Raw genomic sequence first — 19917 nt, forward strand, 5'->3', positions numbered from 1 at the left:
CCCTAAAAAAATATAGGAAAATTCTACAATGCACCCCCTTAAAATGGATATATTGATGCACCTCTATCTATTTTAGCATCTGAAATAATTTTTTAGACAAATTTTTTCTTATGGTCATGTACGTTATAGTTATTTAAGACATCCTGTAAAATTTTAAGAAATTTGGAAAAGTTTAACATGCCGAAAACTATGTTCAAACAGTGTATTGCACTCGTGACTATTTTATTTTATACGCGTGTAAAATCGACTGTTTGAACATTACTTTCTATATTGTAAATTATTCCAAATTTCTCAAAAATTTGTAGGATATCTTAAATAGTTATAACTTACATGAATATGAAAAAAAAATTAAACTAAATTTTTTTCTGAATGCTGAAATAAGTTAAGGGTGCATCAATACATACTTTTTATGTACGAGGATGTATCGTAGAATCACCCAAAAATATATATACAGTAGAACTTCTATTCAAGAATACACTTAGGACCAAGTAAATTATATTCTAATTGGGAGGTTATAACTAAATAGAGTTACACTAGAAAAAAAAAATTAAAAAACTAAAAATTATCAATATAACAATAATAACAATAAATAATCATTAATAATATATCATAATAGAAATATATTAGAGTAAATATAATTCCATACATGTATTAGAATTTAAAATAAAATTATTAATTTTACATAAATAAATTTACAAAATACATGTATATATTTTATTAAGATGTAATTATTCTTATATAGAGGTATACTTTATTAATACGGGACTTAGAAAATGTATAACTAATTATAATTTAGAGGTTATTCTTATTTATCATTGTCCCAAATTGGGACTTAATTTTTTTATAACAAATTAGAGGTTATTGTTGAATAGAGTATTCTTAAATAGAGGTTATACTGTATCAACATTTTTATTAGTGAGAGTCATTATTTGATCTAGGACTGGGTGGGACTTGAGCACGTAGTAGACTCTGCGCTTGAACGTCTCTTCTAAGCTTTTCCGAAGTTATTAATCACTCACTCATAACTCACCCACCACCAAACCAAACCAAACCAAACCCAATTCTCACACTGCCCACCTACCTCTTCTCTCTACCCTTCATTGAAATTGGGTTAATTGTATCTAAATTCGACAGAGTAGAGTAAAAGCTTCACCATGGCCAGGAAGAAGATCAGAGAGTACGACTCCAAGAGACTCCTCAAGGAGCATCTCAAGCGCCTTGCCGCTATCGACCTCCAGATCTCCTCTGCTCAGGTTTCAATACCCATTTCTCTGTTTTTTCTGTTTTTGTATTTAGTAATTGAAATTTGAATCCTTGTTTTTTGTATTGTAATGGCTGATGAGTAATGAATGTAGTAGAATTGGTTCGAAATTGTGATTGGATGGGTATTGTTTTAGGTGAATGAAGCAACGGATTTTACTGAGTTGACGAATCAGCAGCCATGGCTTTCGTCCACAAGGTTGGTTGTGAAACCAGATATGTTGTTTGGGAAGCGTGGGAAGAGTGGTTTGGTTGCTTTGAACTTGGATCTTGCTCAGGTTGCTGAGTTTGTTAAAGCACGTCTGGGAAAGGAGGTGATTATTTTTGCTTAATTTATAAATTTGAGATTCAAATGTGCCTGCTTTTCTACATTGTTTGTAATAATTGAATAATTTTCAGGTTGAGATGGGTGGCTGCAAGGCACCAATAACAACTTTTATTGTTGAGCCATTTGTTCCCCACAATCAAGAGTATTACCTTTCAATAGTTTCTGACAGACTTGGCTCTACCATTAGCTTTTCAGAATGTGGAGGTATTGAGATTGAAGAGAACTGGGATAAGGTATGTTAGTGTGAAAATGTCTCTGATGTTTTCATTGTGTGGATTTTTGTTCTTCTTTGGATTAAATCTTCTCTTACCACTTATGGAAATGAATTGACTAAATTATGCCATTTTTTTCAACTGTTGTGACATACTTCAGGTTAAGACTATATTCCTTCCTACTGAAAAATCATTGACGCTGGAGTCATGCGCTCCATTGATAGCTACACTTCCTTTGGAGGTAGGTTTGAACGTAGCTTGGGTTATAGTTAGGTGATAACTGTTTATTTTATCTTTTGATGGAGATCAGAGTATGCCATCTTCATAGGTCTTCCAGAAATATGGAAAAAAGTAAGTTAAGTTGTTGACTATGGATGCTAGTTCTTACTGTTCGGCGTAGTCTCAACTAATTTAGCCTAATTGTTGACAACCCCTAGCTAAAGATATAGTCACCACCAAGCTTATCCACCGTTGACAACCCCCGGCTAAAGACTTTGTCACCAAGGTTATGTACTGTTTGGCATTTTCTCAACTCCCTAGCTAAAAACTGTGTTTAGCATACGAGAAAGCAAAAAATATTTAAGTAATTTGAACATTAGATGTTGACGTCCTGTATCTAACATCTACTTCTGTAGCCACAAACACAACATCTATAGTGTGGGTATAACATAGCATGGCCCTTTTTTGTTTCTCAAAGGTACAGTATAACACTTTTTCTTTGATAATGTCATTCTGTTCCTTCATGTTTAATACCTTAAGAAGATATAGAATAGGGTGAAAGAATATACAGTTGTGATAAATGGTGTTTACTATTCTGAGGTTTTGTTACCATCGTACTTTCCATTATTGTGTTATTGTAATATGTCCTGATTATACTTGTGTTCACAGGTGCGAGGGAAAATTGGTGACTTCTTAATGGGTGTCTTTGCAGTATTTCAAGGTATAAATTATTGACAGGTAGTATGTTAATTTACAACTTCATGAGGACATTATCATTTTGCTGGAATGTTGTGTACATAAATTTGAAGCAATGGATATATTTTTTTTTCATTTTGGGTAGAAAAATATGCAATTATTGCATAAAAGAAAGAGGTTTTAGCCTTTCTTATGTTACTCCCAAGTATTATCTAATTGGCCGTGCTTATATAGTGGGTTTTTTCCCTTTAAAAGAATGATAATGCTATCTTTGCCTTTTAACAGAAAACATTTAAATTCTGGATTCTGACTCGTCAATTCTATTTCAATAGATCTGGACTTTAGTTTTCTGGAAATGAATCCTTTTACGCTGGTCAATGGAGAGCCATATCCACTGGATATGAGAGGGGAATTGGACGACACTGCTGCTTTCAAGAACTTTCAAAAGTATTTTCAAGAACTTTGTGCTTAAATTCATTATGAACTTTTCAGTTTCACATCTACTGTCTACTCTTTCTAGAGTGTAACTCATCTGTGTTGTTCATTTCCAGGTGGGGAAACATTGAATTTCCCCTTCCTTTTGGAAGAGTTATGAGCCCTACAGAAAGCTTTATTCACTCATTAGATGAAAAAGTAATTTCACATTCAATTTAAGTTATATAGTATTTCAAAGTTAAGAGCATTAAAATCATATGGATATTGAAGTTTACACAGTGGTGATCAGATTTACTTATCATGTTGTCAAATAAATGTTGCAGACAAGTGCGTCTTTGAAGTTCACTGTTTTGAATCCGAAAGGACGCATCTGGACAATGGTTGCTGGGGGAGGAGCTAGTGTTATATATGCTGATACTGTAAGTGGTCCAACTCATCATATTCTTATCTCTGTATAACATGGTGCAATGTGCTACTTTCTTCCATATATTCTAGAGGTTTTTATGCCTGCTTATACTATTTTATCATTGATATCCAATGTGATCTATAGGTTGGAGATTTGGGCTATGCATCCGAGCTTGGTAATTATGCAGAATATAGTGGAGCTCCAAACGAGGATGAAGTCTTACAATATGCTCGAGTTGTTATTGATGTAATATAATCTATTTTAAGTTTTTCAATTTCAGCATCTTGTTTTAAGATTTTCATTTTAGTGTTGCCATTTTAAATGATTCTTTGCATTTCATCTCATGCTGCAGTGTGCCACTGCAGACCCTGATGGTCGTAAGAGAGCCCTTTTAATTGGAGGGGGCATTGCTAATTTCACTGATGTGGCTGCTACTTTTAATGGAATTATTCGTGCTCTAAGGGAGAAGGTGTGTTCTACTTCTAGTGAAGCCACTGTTAGGCTTTAGGATAAATAAAAAGGGTATATGAGTAATTGTAATTGGAGTATTGAGATGGTATATATATGAGAGTAATAGAAGGGTTTTGGGGTGTGAATGATTTAGTTAAGTGAGCTTATAGCTCTTGGGAGAGAGCTGGGTCTCTCGAATACCCAGCAACTTGTTATCTTTTCATTCTAATATCAATATATCAGCTCTATTTTCTCTTCTTTTGCTACTGTTGTACCGAGATGATAGGAAATTCCTATCAAATGGTATCAGAGCATGATCTTGTGACCTCCGTTACGGTGCCAAGACTACCGCTCTTTAATGGAGATGACCCGTATGGCTGGGTTCTTCGCATAGAAGAATATTTTCAAGATTATCAGACCCCAGAAAGCAAGAAGGTTGCTGTGGCTCAAGCATGTTTAGAGGATGTTGCTTGGAGATGGTTTCAAGCAGTGGAGGAGCAAGATCCAATCAAAAATTGGTTGGAATTCCGCATCACGTTATTCAATTGTTGCTCGAAAATGGATAACGATCCGTTCGACGAATTGATGGCTCTCCGATATGACAGTTCGGTGTTGGAGTTTTGGATACGATTCATTCCGGTGGCAGCAAAATTGTCGGATATCCCCGAAACTTTCCTCTGTGATATATTTATTGGGAATCTGCCGGTGGTGGTGAAGAGGAAGGTGCGTGAATATAAGTTGAGAACACTCCATGAAGTCATAGCCAGAGCATTCTTCGTTGAAGGACAACTGAGGTTTCAATATCAGAGTAGCACACTGAAGGAGTTGAAGAGTGGGAACGATCTAATTGTCGAACAACCATCAATAATTTCTGAAGAAATGCTTGGGGTTGATGGTGAAGATGGAGATGAAGACGATATTGTACGGCGAGGCAATGAACATTCCGTTGATCATCTTATTCCTCCAACGAAAATGGTGGAAATCAAAGCATCAAAGCATGATTTTCAATCGGAGTTGCTGTCTGAAAAAGAAGTGGAGAATAGTTTAAGCCACGCAACATCGGAGATAAAGATCGATCTACCGATGCTTGAGACGGTGCCAGCGCTGGACAGGGAGGAGTCGATCTTTCCAGTTACAAGGAAAATCTCATCTGGGGTTGATCGACAAAACACCAACACAAGGGAAGCGATACCGACGTCGAATGACCACCAGCGTGAGGAGACGTCGAAGGAGCGGGTGTTGCCCATCGTGGAAAGAGAGCAGCCGCTGCCTTCCCTGTACGAACAGCAAGTCGTGTATGGGAAGAAGATTGTGGATCAGAGAAGTCACAATATTATGTTATTATTTCATTTGCTCTTGCAACCTGACCAGGAGGGGCCCAAACCATTGAGTCACTTCATAGATCAGGCCCACTTAACCAAAAGCCCAAAATTAATTAATCAGGTTTATGGGCCAGCCCTTTGGGATCCTGGAAAAATCCATCGGGTCACGTTGTTTTGGCCTAGAGAAAGGCAGAAAGTCAATCGTTATCAGTACCAAATCGACGACAACCACCATGGATGGCAGGTCATGAAGAATCTCACAACACCGGTGATAGCGTTGGGTTCGCCGGAGTTGGAGACGACGACAGTACTAGTGAGGGAGGATCCGATAGCCATGAATCCAGCGAATGAAATATCTCTAGGGCAATCGACACCTTGGAAGAAGGAACTCCGACTTGTACCCATCTTTGGGGTTGGCCTAAAGCCCTCTGGGTATTGCAAGAAGGAGATGCGATGGATGTACGGCACCACAGCTCCGAACACGAAAAAGAAGAGGAGGGTGGCCGAAAGACAACCTTCACGTTCAGATATGGGGTACGTCAAAAATGTGAATGCACTATTTGTTTGCTGGATTTTCGACAGGGGAAGAAAAATTATTTTTCAAAAATTCCCTCCATGGCCAAACTTGCATAACACCATTTTGGTACCAAGTGATAGACAAAGATGGAAGAATGAGATTTTAATTTCCATTTCTGGAAATTTTTTGTCTTATCCCTATTTCCTTCCTACTGGTTTTGGGCAAGAGCACCAACAAAAAGAAATATGTGCTAAAGTATTACATGTGAAGCACAACGGTGACAATTGGGTGAGTAATTCTTGTTTCTCGCGTTTACCCATCGGGATTGGCGGTTTATGGGTTTTTGACAGAGGACGGAGTATCACTTTTGGAAGTTTCAAGCATGGCCTAACTTCACAACATCAATTTGGTTTACCAGTCATAGAAATTAAGCAACTAATCTCAATCTTGGGTGCTCTTTCTTCACTGTTGGGAATTTATGGCAAGTATTACTGGTTTGGCCACAAGAATTATCCTGTAGAACCAGGCATAATTGCATATATGCGTGGTACTTTTGTAGTTCTCAATTGGAGAGACATCAAGGCTGCTGAATATTATCTTCAGCAATGGGATAAGCTTAATTTGGCTTATGAAGATTTTATCAAAAAGTGCAGGGAGACATTTCCTATTGCAGAAAACTTCTTCAACAAAACAGAAGAAGGTTTAGTTCGTTTAGTGAGGGAGCAAAGTGGAGTTGAACTTGATGAATTCCATCTGGGAGGAAGCAAGATTATCGACAGGGGCAGAACAATAACTCTGTGGGGATTTTCTTGCTGGTCGAAACATGAAGAAGCTGCTTTGGCACCAGACATAACTTCTTGTCTTCGGCATGGTGCAATGAAAATAGCTACCCAAATGATGTATTTGAATTTTGTTCACAACGAAAGGACAGCAGCTAGGAGAAGTGGAGCAATGTCTAATTTGGCAAACTCAGATGTCTATTGTTTTCTTGTTTGGGTTTCGGGATTCAATTTGACGATCGCTCTACTTGCTGCCCCAATTTCATTGTCGCTTGTTCGTCTTACCATTGGCAAGAACGTGACTTTGCTCAGCTGGTTTTTTGAGCGAGGTCGGCTTACTGAATGGTGTCTTCTCTTTCGCAGTATGAACAATGTGCACCAGTTGACTTGGTTCTTTGACAGAGGACGAGCAACGACTCATGTGGAAGCTTGTTTCTCTTCACCTTGAGGACAAGGTGAATTTCGGGCGGCCAGTATTGTTAGGCTTTAGGATAAATAAAAAGGGTATATGAGTAATTGTAATTGGAGTATTGAGATGGTATATATATGAGAGTAATAGAAGGGTTTTGGGGTGTGAATGATTTAGTTAAGTGAGCTTATAGCTCTTGGGAGAGAGCTGGGTCTCTCGAATACCCAGCAACTTGTTATCTTTTCATTCTAATATCAATATATCAGCTCTATTTTCTCTTCTTTTGCTACTGTTGTACCGAGATGATAGGAAATTCCTATCAGCCACTTACTACATATTTAATATTTTTGTCTGTTTTCTACATTTCCCGGCCTCTTTCCTGTCTTTCCCTTAATGCATGTGTGTTCCTCATTTTCATTTACTTTTAGGAATCAAAGCTGAAGGCAGCAAGAATGCACATCTATGTACGAAGAGGCGGTCCTAATTATCGGACCGGTTTGGCAAAGATGCGAGCTTTGGGTGAAGAACTTGGAGTACCCCTTGAGGTATGAAATTACAATACATACACATGCAGAAGCACATGGCTAACTAAGACATTAGCTTCAAACTCAACCATAATCCTCAAATTTGTAGAGTTTAAATATTTTATATTAATCGAAAACTAGAAACTGCATTCCATTGTCAAATTTCCTGCTCTTCTGAAGATTGAAGTTCCCTTAGGCGCTCTTCATTTTGTCCTTTTTTTCATTGTGTTTTTCTTCTTGGTCTTTTCAGGTTTATGGACCAGAAGCCACAATGACTGGTATCTGCAAGGAGGCAATAGATTGCATTATGTCCACAGCATAAAGTCCAAACATTGATCTCTGAAATTGTTGATGTGTGCCCAGAAAATAATGTAGAAATAGATGTTTACCAAAAACAATTTGCCTAAGCCTTCTTTGAACTATGATTTACTTTTTTGTTTGCTTGTTTGTTTTTGCTGAAATAATAAGGAACTAATCTGTGCAGTTGTCATTGGAACAGCACATAACTAGCCCCAAAAAAAGGAAGAAAAAAATAAACGCAGAGAGGGAGAAATAGAGTTGGTGGCGCATGAAACTAAAAGAACATTTTTCCTTTGTATTCAAATGGCATTGGAACTTTTGTGCCCTCAAAAGAAGAAAAAAGGAAAAAAGAAAAAAATGGCATTGCCTACTTCCTTTTGTTCTTTTATTTATTTGGTAGAAAAGTGCATGCTTAACAACATGTAATAATTTCTTTTCATATACATAATGTGTGAATGTGTACTTTCCAAAGTGTTTGATTTAGAAGATACTATTAAATTTAGAAAATAATTTAATAAATGAGATGTGGAGATGGAGCACAAAAGAATTATTAAAAATATTGGGAATAAAATGTATAATAGCTAAATTTTAATCTCACCAATACTATTATTCTAATTAATTTATTTTTGTTACTAAAATAAGTAAATTAAAATAATAATAAAAGAGAATCAAAGAATGATAAAATGTAATTTTTCTATCTTATTTTACAATGCCAAAAGGTTGTCTTTATAGTGTTAGGCTAAAATTAGTCTAAGTTTCGGGTCATATTTTCAGTTAGTTTTCACTCTTTGTTTCTAGTTTTAGGGCTATTTTACGCTTGATTCTTTTAGTTCAGGTCCTCGGGTGTTTAAAGAAAGTATGTACAAGAATTGAAGAAAAGTGGTGAAAGAATCGAGAAGAAAAACTAAGGATTGTGTCGCTGCCTGTTCCAATCGCGACGGGGAATATGCCAGTCGCGACGGGAACTGGCAGAGAGGATCTCGAAGTTTCAAAGTTTAACCCCGTCGCGACGGGGACCTAGAGACGGGATTTTTGGGCAGTTTTGTAATTTCACAAATTTTTAAGATGAGACTTGGTTTAAATAGTGAGAGCTCGTGAAAATTAGGGTTCATTCAGATTTGGAGCCCTAGAAACAAAGAAGGAGGCTAGAAGAGCGGCTTGTGGCGACCCAGATCAATTGCTTCAACTAGTTCTTTCTCTTCTCTTTAATTTTTCTATGTTCTTTTCTATTTCAATATTAATTATGGATTTGATTATGGATGTTTTGAACTAAACTCCCATTTAGGGAGAATGATGAATGTTGTTTAAGTTTTTCCTAGTTAATGAATAATTGTCATTCCTCCATCTTGATTGTGAACACTATTCATATTTGTGTTTAATTTCCATGTGCAAGATTGATCACCTTTTACATGTTTTATGATCTCAATTCGAAATCTGAAAAGTGAGAATTGAGAATGCTAAAATTGGATAGTCTAGGTTTTGATGTGAAACGAAAGTATTCACATAGCCTTTGTGACAAATAGATTATTGCTTAATGCTCATTTCATGTTAGTTTAATTAAGAGATTAATTAGAGAGCATGAGATTTAGAACCTAAAAGATCTGAAAAGAGTTAGGTTAATTTATAATATGTCATTCACTTCAAGAGAAGGATAGCAATTAGACATTAATATTGGTAACTTAACAATAGGATTCGTCTCCCTATTTTCTTATCTTGATTAATCTTCCTTTGTTATTTTTAATTTTTTGAATTGTCTTACTTGATTCGTAAAAAGTATTATTTTACCAGATAGAATCATAAGTATAATTTAATAGTAATTAATCCAATTCCCTGTGGTTCGACCTCACTTGCGTGAGTATACTACTTGATTGCGTGCACTTGCGTAGTAATTAATAATTTTCGCAACATATAGGTCCAATTTACTCCAAAAGCTTAGTATTTTCGTGTATAAGATAGTGAAATAGTGACTTGAAAAGCTCATAAAAATTGTGGAAAATAGCAAATGCTTCAGCAAAAATGTATTGGTGAGTGGCTTCAGCCAATGGTTGGAGATTTCATGCGCAGTCTTGTTGAGAAAGAAATGGTGTCGAGGGTTGGGAACTTATGCCGCATTTTATATTAACACGAGGCATTTTAGGAAGGAATTAACATATCTATTAAAAGAGGACCAACGGACTTATAAGAATGTCAAACTTGAGGATTATTGTCGTTATTTTTCAAGGTTACAAACTTATCTGCATCAAAGTAAACTTTTTAGAAATTTTTGCCGTAATTTTCGCTTTGGGAAATAACTCACGTGTGTGATGATATTAAGAATGAATTGGGCCTTCATGATGGACTTTTGAGTTAGGGCTTCTCTTTGTATAAAAAATAATGAGGAAATTACACTCTATACCCTTTTTATATTGTCCTCTTTCATTTTTACCCTCTTTTTTAAAGTCTATCGTTTTTACCTCTTTTTTTAAATATTGTACCAATTTTGCCCTTGTCACTTCAAGATACTTTCCATGTAACTCTCTTATGTCAGGGTATTTTAGGTACAATACACATAAAAAGAGGTATGTTTCAATTAAATATAAAATTAGAGGTAAATTTGATTAATTGATTAATAAAAGTGCTATTTTCCAACTTACTCCAAAAATAATTTCAACTTTAGAATTGAGCTTACAATTAAAAAGTGTTTTGCATGGGTGATTTTTATTTTATTTTATACATTTGTGAAATAGATAGTTTAGACATTACTTTCTATATTATAACTTATTCCGAATTTTTTAAAATTTTACTAGATGTACATTGTAAAAATACCTTGAAAAATAAATAGAATTAAAAAATTTCATAAATATTGAAATAAATAAGGAATTACTCTAACTATTTTCTAATTTCTTTTTGCTTTTCTTCCTTGAGTGAAGAGCATTATACTTACACATCAAGAAATTATATAAACACCCTAATATTAATAAAAACTACGAAAATTCGATAATAATGCACCCTACTCAAAGGGTTGCATCGATGCACTATAATATGTTTTAGCATTTGAAAAAAAAAATATAGTCCAATTTTTTTATAGTTGCGTATGTTGTAATTATTTAAGACATCATATAAAATTGTGAAAAATTTAGAAAAATTTAACACAATGATCAATAGGGTTAAAATATATTGTTTGCATGCGACTCTTTTATTTTATAGTGTGTAAAATATACTGTTTGAACATAACTTTCTATATGTAAATTATTCCAAATATTTTAAACTTTTACAAGATGTCTGAAATAATTATAACGTACTTAACAATGAAAAAACATTAGACAAAAAAAATTCTCTTAAATGCCGAAACAGATAAGAAGTGTATTTGTATATCTATTTTAGAGGGTACAATGTGGAAGCACCCTAAAATATATATATATTTTTAAATGTACTCTTAATATTTTAAAAAATTTCTACAATACACCTCTAAAAGGGATCCACCGATGCATCCCTATTTATTTTGTCATTTGGGAGAGTTTCTTAGTCTAATTTTTTTCATGGTTGTCTTCATTGTAGTTATTTACAACATCCTGTAAAATTTTGAAAAATTCAAAAAAATTTAACATGACAAAAATAGGATTCAAACAGTTTATTTCACACACGCATAAAATAAAATATGCAACAAAGTGTTTGAACATTGTTTCCGACGTGTTAAATTATTCTGAATCTCTCACAATTTTGGAGGTTGTCTTAAATAACTACAACATAGATGATCATAAAAAATAAATTAAAAATTTTCTCCAATACCGAAACATATATAAAATGTATTGGTGGCCTCCTTTTAAAGGAGTACATTGTAAAAACATTCAATATTTTATTATTATTTTGATTGTACATTATTTTGTATTGACTTTAATAATAAATTTTTGATTTTATTTTCATATATTTTTTTTTGAATAATGTATACATTTTTTTTTAATTCTAATAACATTTTATATATTTTTCTTTATTATTTTTGTGTTGATATTGAAAATATATTTTATTTTTATTTTAAATATTTATTTTGTTGGCATGTAAGAAGGAAGGATTTTTTTTTTTTTTTTAAAAAAAAAATTGGTATAAATTTAAAGATATATTAATATAAAATAATAAAATGTTGTGTGTTTTTAGAGCAGTTTCTAAAGAGACTGCATTTACCATATATGCAGTGCATGTGCCGTCCAACGAAATTGTATTTTTTTGCAGCATTTTAAGATTTTATTTACAGTGCACGATATATATGTCGAGTCATTGCATAATTTTTTTTATAATTTAATTAATATTATATTATTGTATTTGTAAAATTAAGAATTATTTTTTGGGAAATTTTATAATGCATATTTTAAAAATTAATATAATAATAAAAAATATTTTTTAGTATAATTTTTAATGTTACAGTTGATATGGAAATATTTATTGACTCCAAATTTAATGATAATGTATTCTTATTGCAGTGTAAATCAAATTTGCCCCCGAGACACAATAAAGACAACATGATATGTTGTATAAATCCCATGAAACGACGTATCTCTTTCAGCCGTCGATCTTCAAATACATTAACCTAAACCAACGGGCTTGTGCGTGCCATGTCATCAATCCGGACTTTTATTCAAGCTCCAATCAAAAGCGTTCATCGGTTAGTATATATTCAAAACCAACTTCTTGTAATTCTCATCAGTTTCAAATTTTCTCTCATATTCCCTCACTTTCCTCTCTGAAAATTTTCTTTCATTTTCCCTGAAAATTATCTGATGGCGCCAAGAGCAGAGAAGAAGCCGGCGGAGAAGAAGCCAGCCGCCGAGAAGCCCACGGAGGAGAAGAAAACCTTGGCCGAGAAGACACCTGCCGAGAAGAAACCCAAGGCCGGAAAGAAGCTCCCAAAGGAAGGCGGTGCTTCCGTCGGAGACAAGAAGAAGAAAAGAACGAAGAAGAGCGTCGAAACCTATAAGATTTATATCTTCAAGGTCTTGAAACAGGTTCATCCAGATATAGGAATCTCCAGCAAAGCCATGGGTATTATGAACAGCTTCATAAACGATATCTTTGAGAAGCTGGCACAGGAAGCTTCCAGGCTCGCTCGATACAACAAGAAGCCCACGATCACTTCTCGGGAGATCCAGACCGCTGTCAGGCTCGTTCTTCCCGGTGAATTGGCCAAACATGCGGTTTCGGAGGGGACCAAGGCAGTGACTAAATTTACTAGCTCTTGAAGCCGTAATCTTTGTGTGTTTAGGTTAGGGTTTGAATGGGTTCTTGACTAATTGTTTGAAAAAATTAGGGATAGGGTTTTTGTGTTCATTATAATTATGTCATTTGTAATGATATAGATAGTTGTAGTTACTTACTGGTCTTTGATAAATGATTAAAGGAAATGCTTTTGAAGACATTTTAATATGTTTTTGGGTCTTTATATTCATTTGTTTTCTTTTTAAACATTTTAGGTGGTGATTTTATTTTGATGGGTATTTCAAATTGGACTATGGGAAGCCGAGTATGGCTATTCATGACTCAGATGGTTTCAGGGATTTAAATAATCCATATTCAATTCTTCCAAATTATATGTGAACTGTCAAAAAGATAATATTTATATGGCTAATTAGTAATTTTTTTGTCAAATTTTGACATGTATTAAATTGTGCTCTTGAATTTTTTTAGCCGTTAGAAATTTCTTGAACTATTAAGATCGTTAAATTTAAGGATTTTTGTTTAATTTTTATGTACTGAACCATCATCTCCAAATTATGATATCAACTAAATCATGCCCTCAAATTTTGATATGTATCCTTGAATTTTCATCTATGTTAAAATTTTTTTACTAAAATTAGACAAAAATCTTCAAAATGTTAGAAAATGAAAAATTAATCATAAAAATTGGAGAATGATTTACGAATAAAAAGAAAACCCAAATTGGATAAGAACCTGAAATTGGGGGACGATTTTTTTGAATTTCTCACGGTAAATTTGTTTCAGATCCTCCATTTTTCGTAAATTCACTCATCCATCTAAACGGCAATAAGAATTTGCTTGTAGTGGGAGTGGACTGTGATCGGAAAAAAAATATAAATGAAAATAAATACCGAGAGGAAACCTAAACGATTTGGTAAAAAATAATTCCATATATTATTCTTTCTTTTTCTGATCTCTCTCAACAAACTAATTGTATATGCGGTTTAAAGTTCAATTTATTATTGTATACCTTCGCCTATAAATTCTATTATTGTAAATGACTACACTTTTTAATTTATGATAACAAGTTTATTTCCTCAAAAAAAAAATTATTATATATATTTTAATTTCTAGAGTTATAAATGTGATTATATCTAGAGTTGAAATATGCTGAATAATTTTGGGATATTTTATTTTTAGATTTAGATACTACTAATGTTAAAAAAAAAGTCATTCAATAATTTAAATGCCTCCATATCAATTTGAGCTATTGAAAAATAGAATACATTATTTTTGAATAGAATTTTTTTTTTAAAAAAAAATTACCAATAATTTCTCATAAATCAAAAATTTTGTTATATATAAAATTAATTTATATATATTGAAGTTTACATGCAATTAGGATTCGAAAAAATTACATTCTATACCCTTTTTATATTATTTTCTTTTATTTTTACCTCTTTTTTTAAACATTGTACCAATTTTGTCCTTATCACTTCAAGATACTCTCTATGTGATCCTCTTATGTAAGGGCATTTTAAGTACAATACATATAAAAACAGTTATATTTCAAATAAATATAAAATTAGAGGTAAATTTAATTAATTGATAAATAAAAGAGGCATTTTTCAACTTAACCCTTAGAATTTTACACGTTCGGTGATATATTTATACTAGTTTTGATTTTGTTTTGTTTTATATAAAGAATATATATGATGGGCGGTGGAATTTGTTTTGACTATTTGAATGGAAATGAAATTATAGTTAGTGTTAATCATTACATAAACGATAAATTATTGTTACTTGAGATAATCTGAGTAATACCTTTTTTTTTATATCTATTAATCAAAAATAATCTCATATTATATTTTATTAAAATGTATCAATTTTTATGAGTAGGCTGTCAAATATAAACTCACTCCTCATTTAAATTTAGCATATAATTTACATTATCCTAAAGGGTCTAATGAAGATATCATCTATAAAAATAAATATAATAATAAAAGTAAAAATTAAAACAAGTAAAGTAAGTATAGAATGTAATTTTCTCATTATATTATTGTGTTTCTTTGATTCTGATTCCTCGTCGAAGCCTGGTCCATTATATTCATTTCAAAGTTTTTTTTTTACTTTTTTTCTTTTATAAATTATACACAATTCAAGAAAATTGTGTATATATACTCTAAAAAGTAGAATGATACCATGAATGAAGAGAATAAGTCTATGCAAGACAATAAAGTTTGAGAAGTTATCCTATTACTAGAAAGTGTAAAAGCAATTGATTGTAAATAGATATTTAAAACCAAGGATGAAAATAGTAATGAGGTGCGATTTAAGGCACGTCTTGTAGCAAAAGTCTACTCAAAAACAAGACATTGAAAATAAAGAGACTTTCTCTCCGACTTCATCAAAAGACTACTTTAGGATAATAATGACTCTTGTTGCTCACTTTGATCTTGAGTTACCTCAGATAGATGTTAAAACAACATTTCTCAATGATGATATTGATGAGACAATTTATACAGAGCAACCAGAAAACTCTGTGTGGTAACCCAAAGAAAATAGTTTGCAAATAAAAAAAATACTCAAGTAAGCTTCCTCTCAATGATACCAGAAATTTCATATGTGATTCTCTCATTTGGTTTTGAGATGAATGTTGTTGATGATTGTATGTATCACAAGTATACTGAGAGTAAGTGCATATTTTTGAATTATATGTCGATGGTATATTACTTATTATTATTAATATATGCTTATTACACGAAACTAAGAGATTTCTTTCTAAGCATTTTGAAATGAAAGATTTTGGTGATACCTCTTTTGTTTTAGAAATTCAAATGCATCGAGATTGTTTTCGAAGTATTTTTAGATTATCACGAAAAAGCTATATCGATAAAATATTCAAACAGTTTTGTATGTAAGATTGTAGACCAAATACCCCTATTGTTAAATGAGAACCTAACATGTTATTAATTTTAGTAATTCTAGTTTAATCTATCAATAAATTAAAAATATCTCTTAACGTAATTATGCATTTAACCTATTACATTTTGATACTCAATCGCTCATAATTATTAAATTTTATTAAAATATTCCTTTAGCCCAAATTAGAGATTTTAAACGGGCACAAATTACTACCACTTAGTTTCAATATTATTTTTTTTTGAGAAATTTGCGGTCAAACCCCTTTATGTTTATATTTGTAGACACTTAACCCCCTTATGTTATTTTTTGGTGGTAAAACTATCTTATGTTTACTTCTGTTGACAAATTTAAAGTATAAGTTAACTTTGACTGTTAAATGCTACATAAGACTGCCACTTAGTACATTCATTTACACATGGCATATATTTATTGGTTCAAATAAATTTAATTATTTAAATATTATAAAAACTAATTATAAATTATTTATAAATAAAATAACAAAATAAAAAAAAATTATTCATATTTCACTCCCATCGTCTTCTTCTCCGATTGGAAAAAACCCAAACATATCTCTTAAGTCTATCCTTTTATACTTACTTAAAATAAAATCATCATCTCCTCTTCATTCTTGTGTCTTTCTTTCTTTCTTTTTGGTATAAAATATTCTGCATTCTTTGATAAATCTAACAAAATAAACAAACCCTTAAATCAAGATTCAAATCGCAAACCCAGAAATTATCGACCACCTCAAGATTACGTCCATTCGTTTGGGTCTGTCGGAGTTGAGCGGCAGAGCTTCGACTTTGTGTTTGGGTCTGTCGGAGTTGAGCGGTAGAGCTTCGACTTTGCATTTGGATCTGTCGATGTTTGCCGAGATGTGGAGCTTCGAGTATGGCGTTGGAATCCGTCGGAGTATGGGTTCGCCTGATGGTGGAGGAGCTTCAAGTTCGTCGTTTGGGATCCGGAGTTGAGAGGCAGATCTCCTCCTTTACATTCTATTCTTTATTTTTTTTTTTTTGTTCTGGATTGAAATTGAAATCTGAAACTGAAATTTTTTTAAACTTGAATTTGGTTTTTGTTTGGGTATTGATTTAGTTGAGGAATAGATTGTACTTACTGGGGGCTGATTCAATGGTGGCCAATGGTGGGTGGTGATGAAGATGGCATTTGTGATGATGAGGGTGGGTGAGCAGAGACAAGAAAATATTTACAAAAAAATTGTTAAATTATAAAAAAAAAATAAGTTATTTTGTTATTTTATTTATAAATAATTTATAATTAGTATTTATAATGTTTAAATAATTAAATTTATTTAGACCAATAAATATATGCCATGTGTAAATGAATGTACTAAGTGGCAGTCTTATGTGGCATGTAACAGTCAAAGTTAACTTATACTTTAAATTTGTTAACAAAAGTAAACATAAGATAGTTTTACCACCAAAAAATAACATAAGGGGGTTAAGTGTCTACAAATACAAACATAAAGGGGTTTGGCCGCAAATTTCTCTTTTTTTTTTCATGTAAACATAAATAACGAGGCAATGTAAACAAATATTTTATAATTTCAAAATGAGTTGTAAATAGTGTATGTAAATGAGTAGTTAAAGAAGTAATCCCAACACCTTTGGCAAAGGTTGTTGGACCTAGGGGTGTTCACAAAGTATCCGATCCAATCTAATCCGCACGATCCAATCCAATCCAATCCGCAAAATGCGGATATCCGCACTTGTGCAGATTGGATTGGATTGAAAAATCTAAAATCCGCACTTGTGCGGATTGGATGTTGTTTGACCTCAAAAAGTAACCGATCTAATCCAATCCGCACTTAATTATATATATTTTTAAAAAATTATAATATATAATATATATTAATTAAAAAAAGATACAAACTTCTAATTTCTTAATCTTTTTTAGTAATATATTGAGTTGGTGCATTTTATTTATTTTGTAATAAAAAACACAAGAAAAATAATTCTTATTCATATAGACACATACACATAAAGTTTAAATATATATATACTAACTTATTTATTTTAGTAATAGATAGTAGATACATATATATTTTAATGTAAATCTAAAGATAAGTATACATATATTGATATATATGTATATTGGTTTAATTTGTATATAAATAGAGATAGAAATAGATTATTATTGGAAATTAAGAAACAATAGTTTTTTTTAAAAAAAAAAATTCTATGAAATATTAAATAATTTATTGTTAAAAAAATAAGGGAAATTTTCATGGGCCACCTTATTTTGGCAATTATTTTCAAAACTAACGTTGTTTTTGTTATGTTAAGTTTTTGTATATATAATTGACGTTTTTTTGGTAATTTTTTATTTTTAGGATTAACAGTTGTGTTTATGTTTGCAGGTAATCGTGGAGGAAATGATGACGTGTTACGTCATTTTGTGTGTGATACATTATTAACGTTATTTTTGTAAAAACTTACCTAATATAGTATATTCCTAAAAAAATCCTAAAAAATAACCGATCAAAAATAACCAATCCAATCCGCATTATTGTGGATTGAATTGAATTGGATTTAAACTCTTATGCGGATCGGATTGGATCTAAAATATGAAATCCGCACTTAGTGCGAATTGAATGTTGTTGGACTAAAAAAGTGCGGATTGGATCGGAAGAACACCCCTAGTTGTACATCATGGCTACAAAACAATTGACCTCAATTACCTCAATTTACACATATAATTATTCATATGAATTCAATATACAACTATACATCATTTTAACAGTCTAAAAATAAATTAGGAAGAAGAGCATAAAGAGACACATTCTAATTACAATACTCCAATTTGAAATACCCATCAAAATAAAATCACCACCTAAAAAATTCAGAAAGAAACCAATTAATATAAATGACTAACATATTAATGCCTTCAAAAACATTTCCTTCAATTAATTATCAAAAGATCAATAGTTACAGAACTACAAGATTCTACAACCATCTATATCATTAAAGAAAAAATAATTACATCAAAAGACAAAAACCCTAACCCTAACTTGTTCAAACAGTTACTCAAGAACCCACTGAAACCCAAACCCAAAAACAGAAAGATTACGGCCTCAAGAGCTAGTAAATTTGGTCACTGCCTTGGTCCCCTCCGAAACCGCATGCTTAGCCAATTCACCGGGAAGAACGAGCCTGACAGCGGTCTGGATCTCCCGAGATGTAATGGTGGGCTTCTTGTTGTATCGAGCGAGCCTTGAAGCTTCCTGTGCCAGCTTCTCAAAGATATCGTTGATGAAGCTATTCATGATACCCATGGCTTTGCTGGAGATTCCTACATCTGGATGAACCTGCTTCAAGACTTTGAAAATGTATATCTTATAGGTTTCGACGCTCTTCTTCGTTCTTTTCTTCTTCTTGTCTCCGACGGAAGCACCGCCTTCCTTTGGGAGCTTCTTTCCGGCCTTGGGTTTCTTCTCGGCAGGTGTCTTTTCGGCCAATGTTTTCTTCTCCTCCGTGGGCTTCTTCTCCGCCGGCTTCTTCTCTGCTCTTGGCGCCATCAGATAATTTTCAGGGAAAATGAAAGAAAATTTTCAGAGAGGAAATGTAAGAGAAAATGAGTGAGAAAATTCGAGAGCGATGAAATTGAGAGGAGGTTGGTTTTGTTTATATACTAGTCGTTGAAAGCTTTTGATTGGTGGGTACATAAATGTCCGGATTGATGACATGGCACACACAAGCCCGTTGATGACATGGGATTAATACAACAGTTCATCAACGGGTTTGTGCTTGCCATGTCATCAAAATATATATATACAGTGCTCTCTTATTTATTTTAGCATATGAAAAAAAAAATATTAGTCAAATTTATTATAATAGTATTTATTATAATTATTTAAGATAATATATAAAATTTTAAAAAATTAAAATAATTTTTACACATTAAAAATAAAGTTGAAATAATATATTATATCAATGATTTTTTTTTTTA

The 19917-nt window shown here is 32.5% G+C and overlaps 3 protein-coding genes across 3 annotated transcripts; 2 read left to right on the plus strand and 1 right to left on the minus strand.

Annotated features, from left to right (window-relative positions):
- The first annotated feature begins 910 nt into the window (after nucleotides 1-910).
- On the plus strand, nucleotides 911-8328 carry LOC115719086 (ATP-citrate synthase alpha chain protein 2). The gene is made up of 13 exons (XM_030647996.2): nucleotides 911-1253; nucleotides 1398-1574; nucleotides 1660-1821; nucleotides 1961-2041; nucleotides 2689-2740; nucleotides 3048-3162; nucleotides 3267-3348; nucleotides 3474-3569; nucleotides 3701-3802; nucleotides 3909-4025; nucleotides 7462-7578; nucleotides 7808-7928; nucleotides 8042-8328. The coding sequence occupies exons 1-12, from the start codon at nucleotides 1155-1157 to the stop codon at nucleotides 7877-7879; spliced, it is 1272 nt and encodes a 423-aa protein (XP_030503856.1). The 5' UTR covers nucleotides 911-1154; the 3' UTR covers nucleotides 7880-7928; nucleotides 8042-8328.
- A 4193-nt stretch (nucleotides 8329-12521) lies between these two features.
- Nucleotides 12522-13249, plus strand: LOC115718456 (histone H2B-like). The gene has a single exon (XM_061108850.1). It carries the CDS (start codon nucleotides 12609-12611, stop codon nucleotides 13065-13067), a length of 459 nt encoding a protein of 152 aa, XP_060964833.1. The 5' UTR covers nucleotides 12522-12608; the 3' UTR covers nucleotides 13068-13249.
- Nucleotides 13250-18846: 5597 nt separating this feature from the next.
- On the minus strand, nucleotides 18847-19576 carry LOC115718412 (histone H2B). The gene has a single exon (XM_030647189.2). The coding sequence runs from the start codon at nucleotides 19484-19486 to the stop codon at nucleotides 19043-19045; it is 444 nt and encodes a 147-aa protein (XP_030503049.2). The 5' UTR covers nucleotides 19487-19576; the 3' UTR covers nucleotides 18847-19042.
- Between the last annotated feature and the right edge of the window lie 341 nt (nucleotides 19577-19917).

The sequence above is a fragment of the Cannabis sativa genome, chromosome 2 (genome assembly GCF_029168945.1).
Source record: "Cannabis sativa cultivar Pink pepper isolate KNU-18-1 chromosome 2, ASM2916894v1, whole genome shotgun sequence".
Classification (NCBI taxonomy): domain Eukaryota; kingdom Viridiplantae; phylum Streptophyta; class Magnoliopsida; order Rosales; family Cannabaceae; genus Cannabis; species Cannabis sativa.

What these genes read in the sequence shown, in the direction of transcription:
- LOC115719086 (XM_030647996.2), top strand. Translation starts at nt 1,155, where the DNA reads ATGGCCAGGAAGAAGATCAGAGAGTACGACTCCAAGAGACTCCTCAAG. An exon ending in TTGAAGAGAACTGGGATAAG is followed by an intron (nt 1,822 to 1,960) that starts GTATGTTAGTGT and finishes GACATACTTCAG; the next exon opens with GTTAAGACTATATTCCTTCC. An exon ending in TGTCTTTGCAGTATTTCAAG is followed by an intron (nt 2,741 to 3,047) that starts GTATAAATTATT and finishes CTATTTCAATAG; the next exon opens with ATCTGGACTTTAGTTTTCTG.
- LOC115718412 (XM_030647189.2), bottom strand. Translation starts at nt 19,486, where the DNA reads ATGGCGCCAAGAGCAGAGAAGAAGCCGGCGGAGAAGAAGCCCACGGAG.
- LOC115718456 (XM_061108850.1), top strand. Translation starts at nt 12,609, where the DNA reads ATGGCGCCAAGAGCAGAGAAGAAGCCGGCGGAGAAGAAGCCAGCCGCC.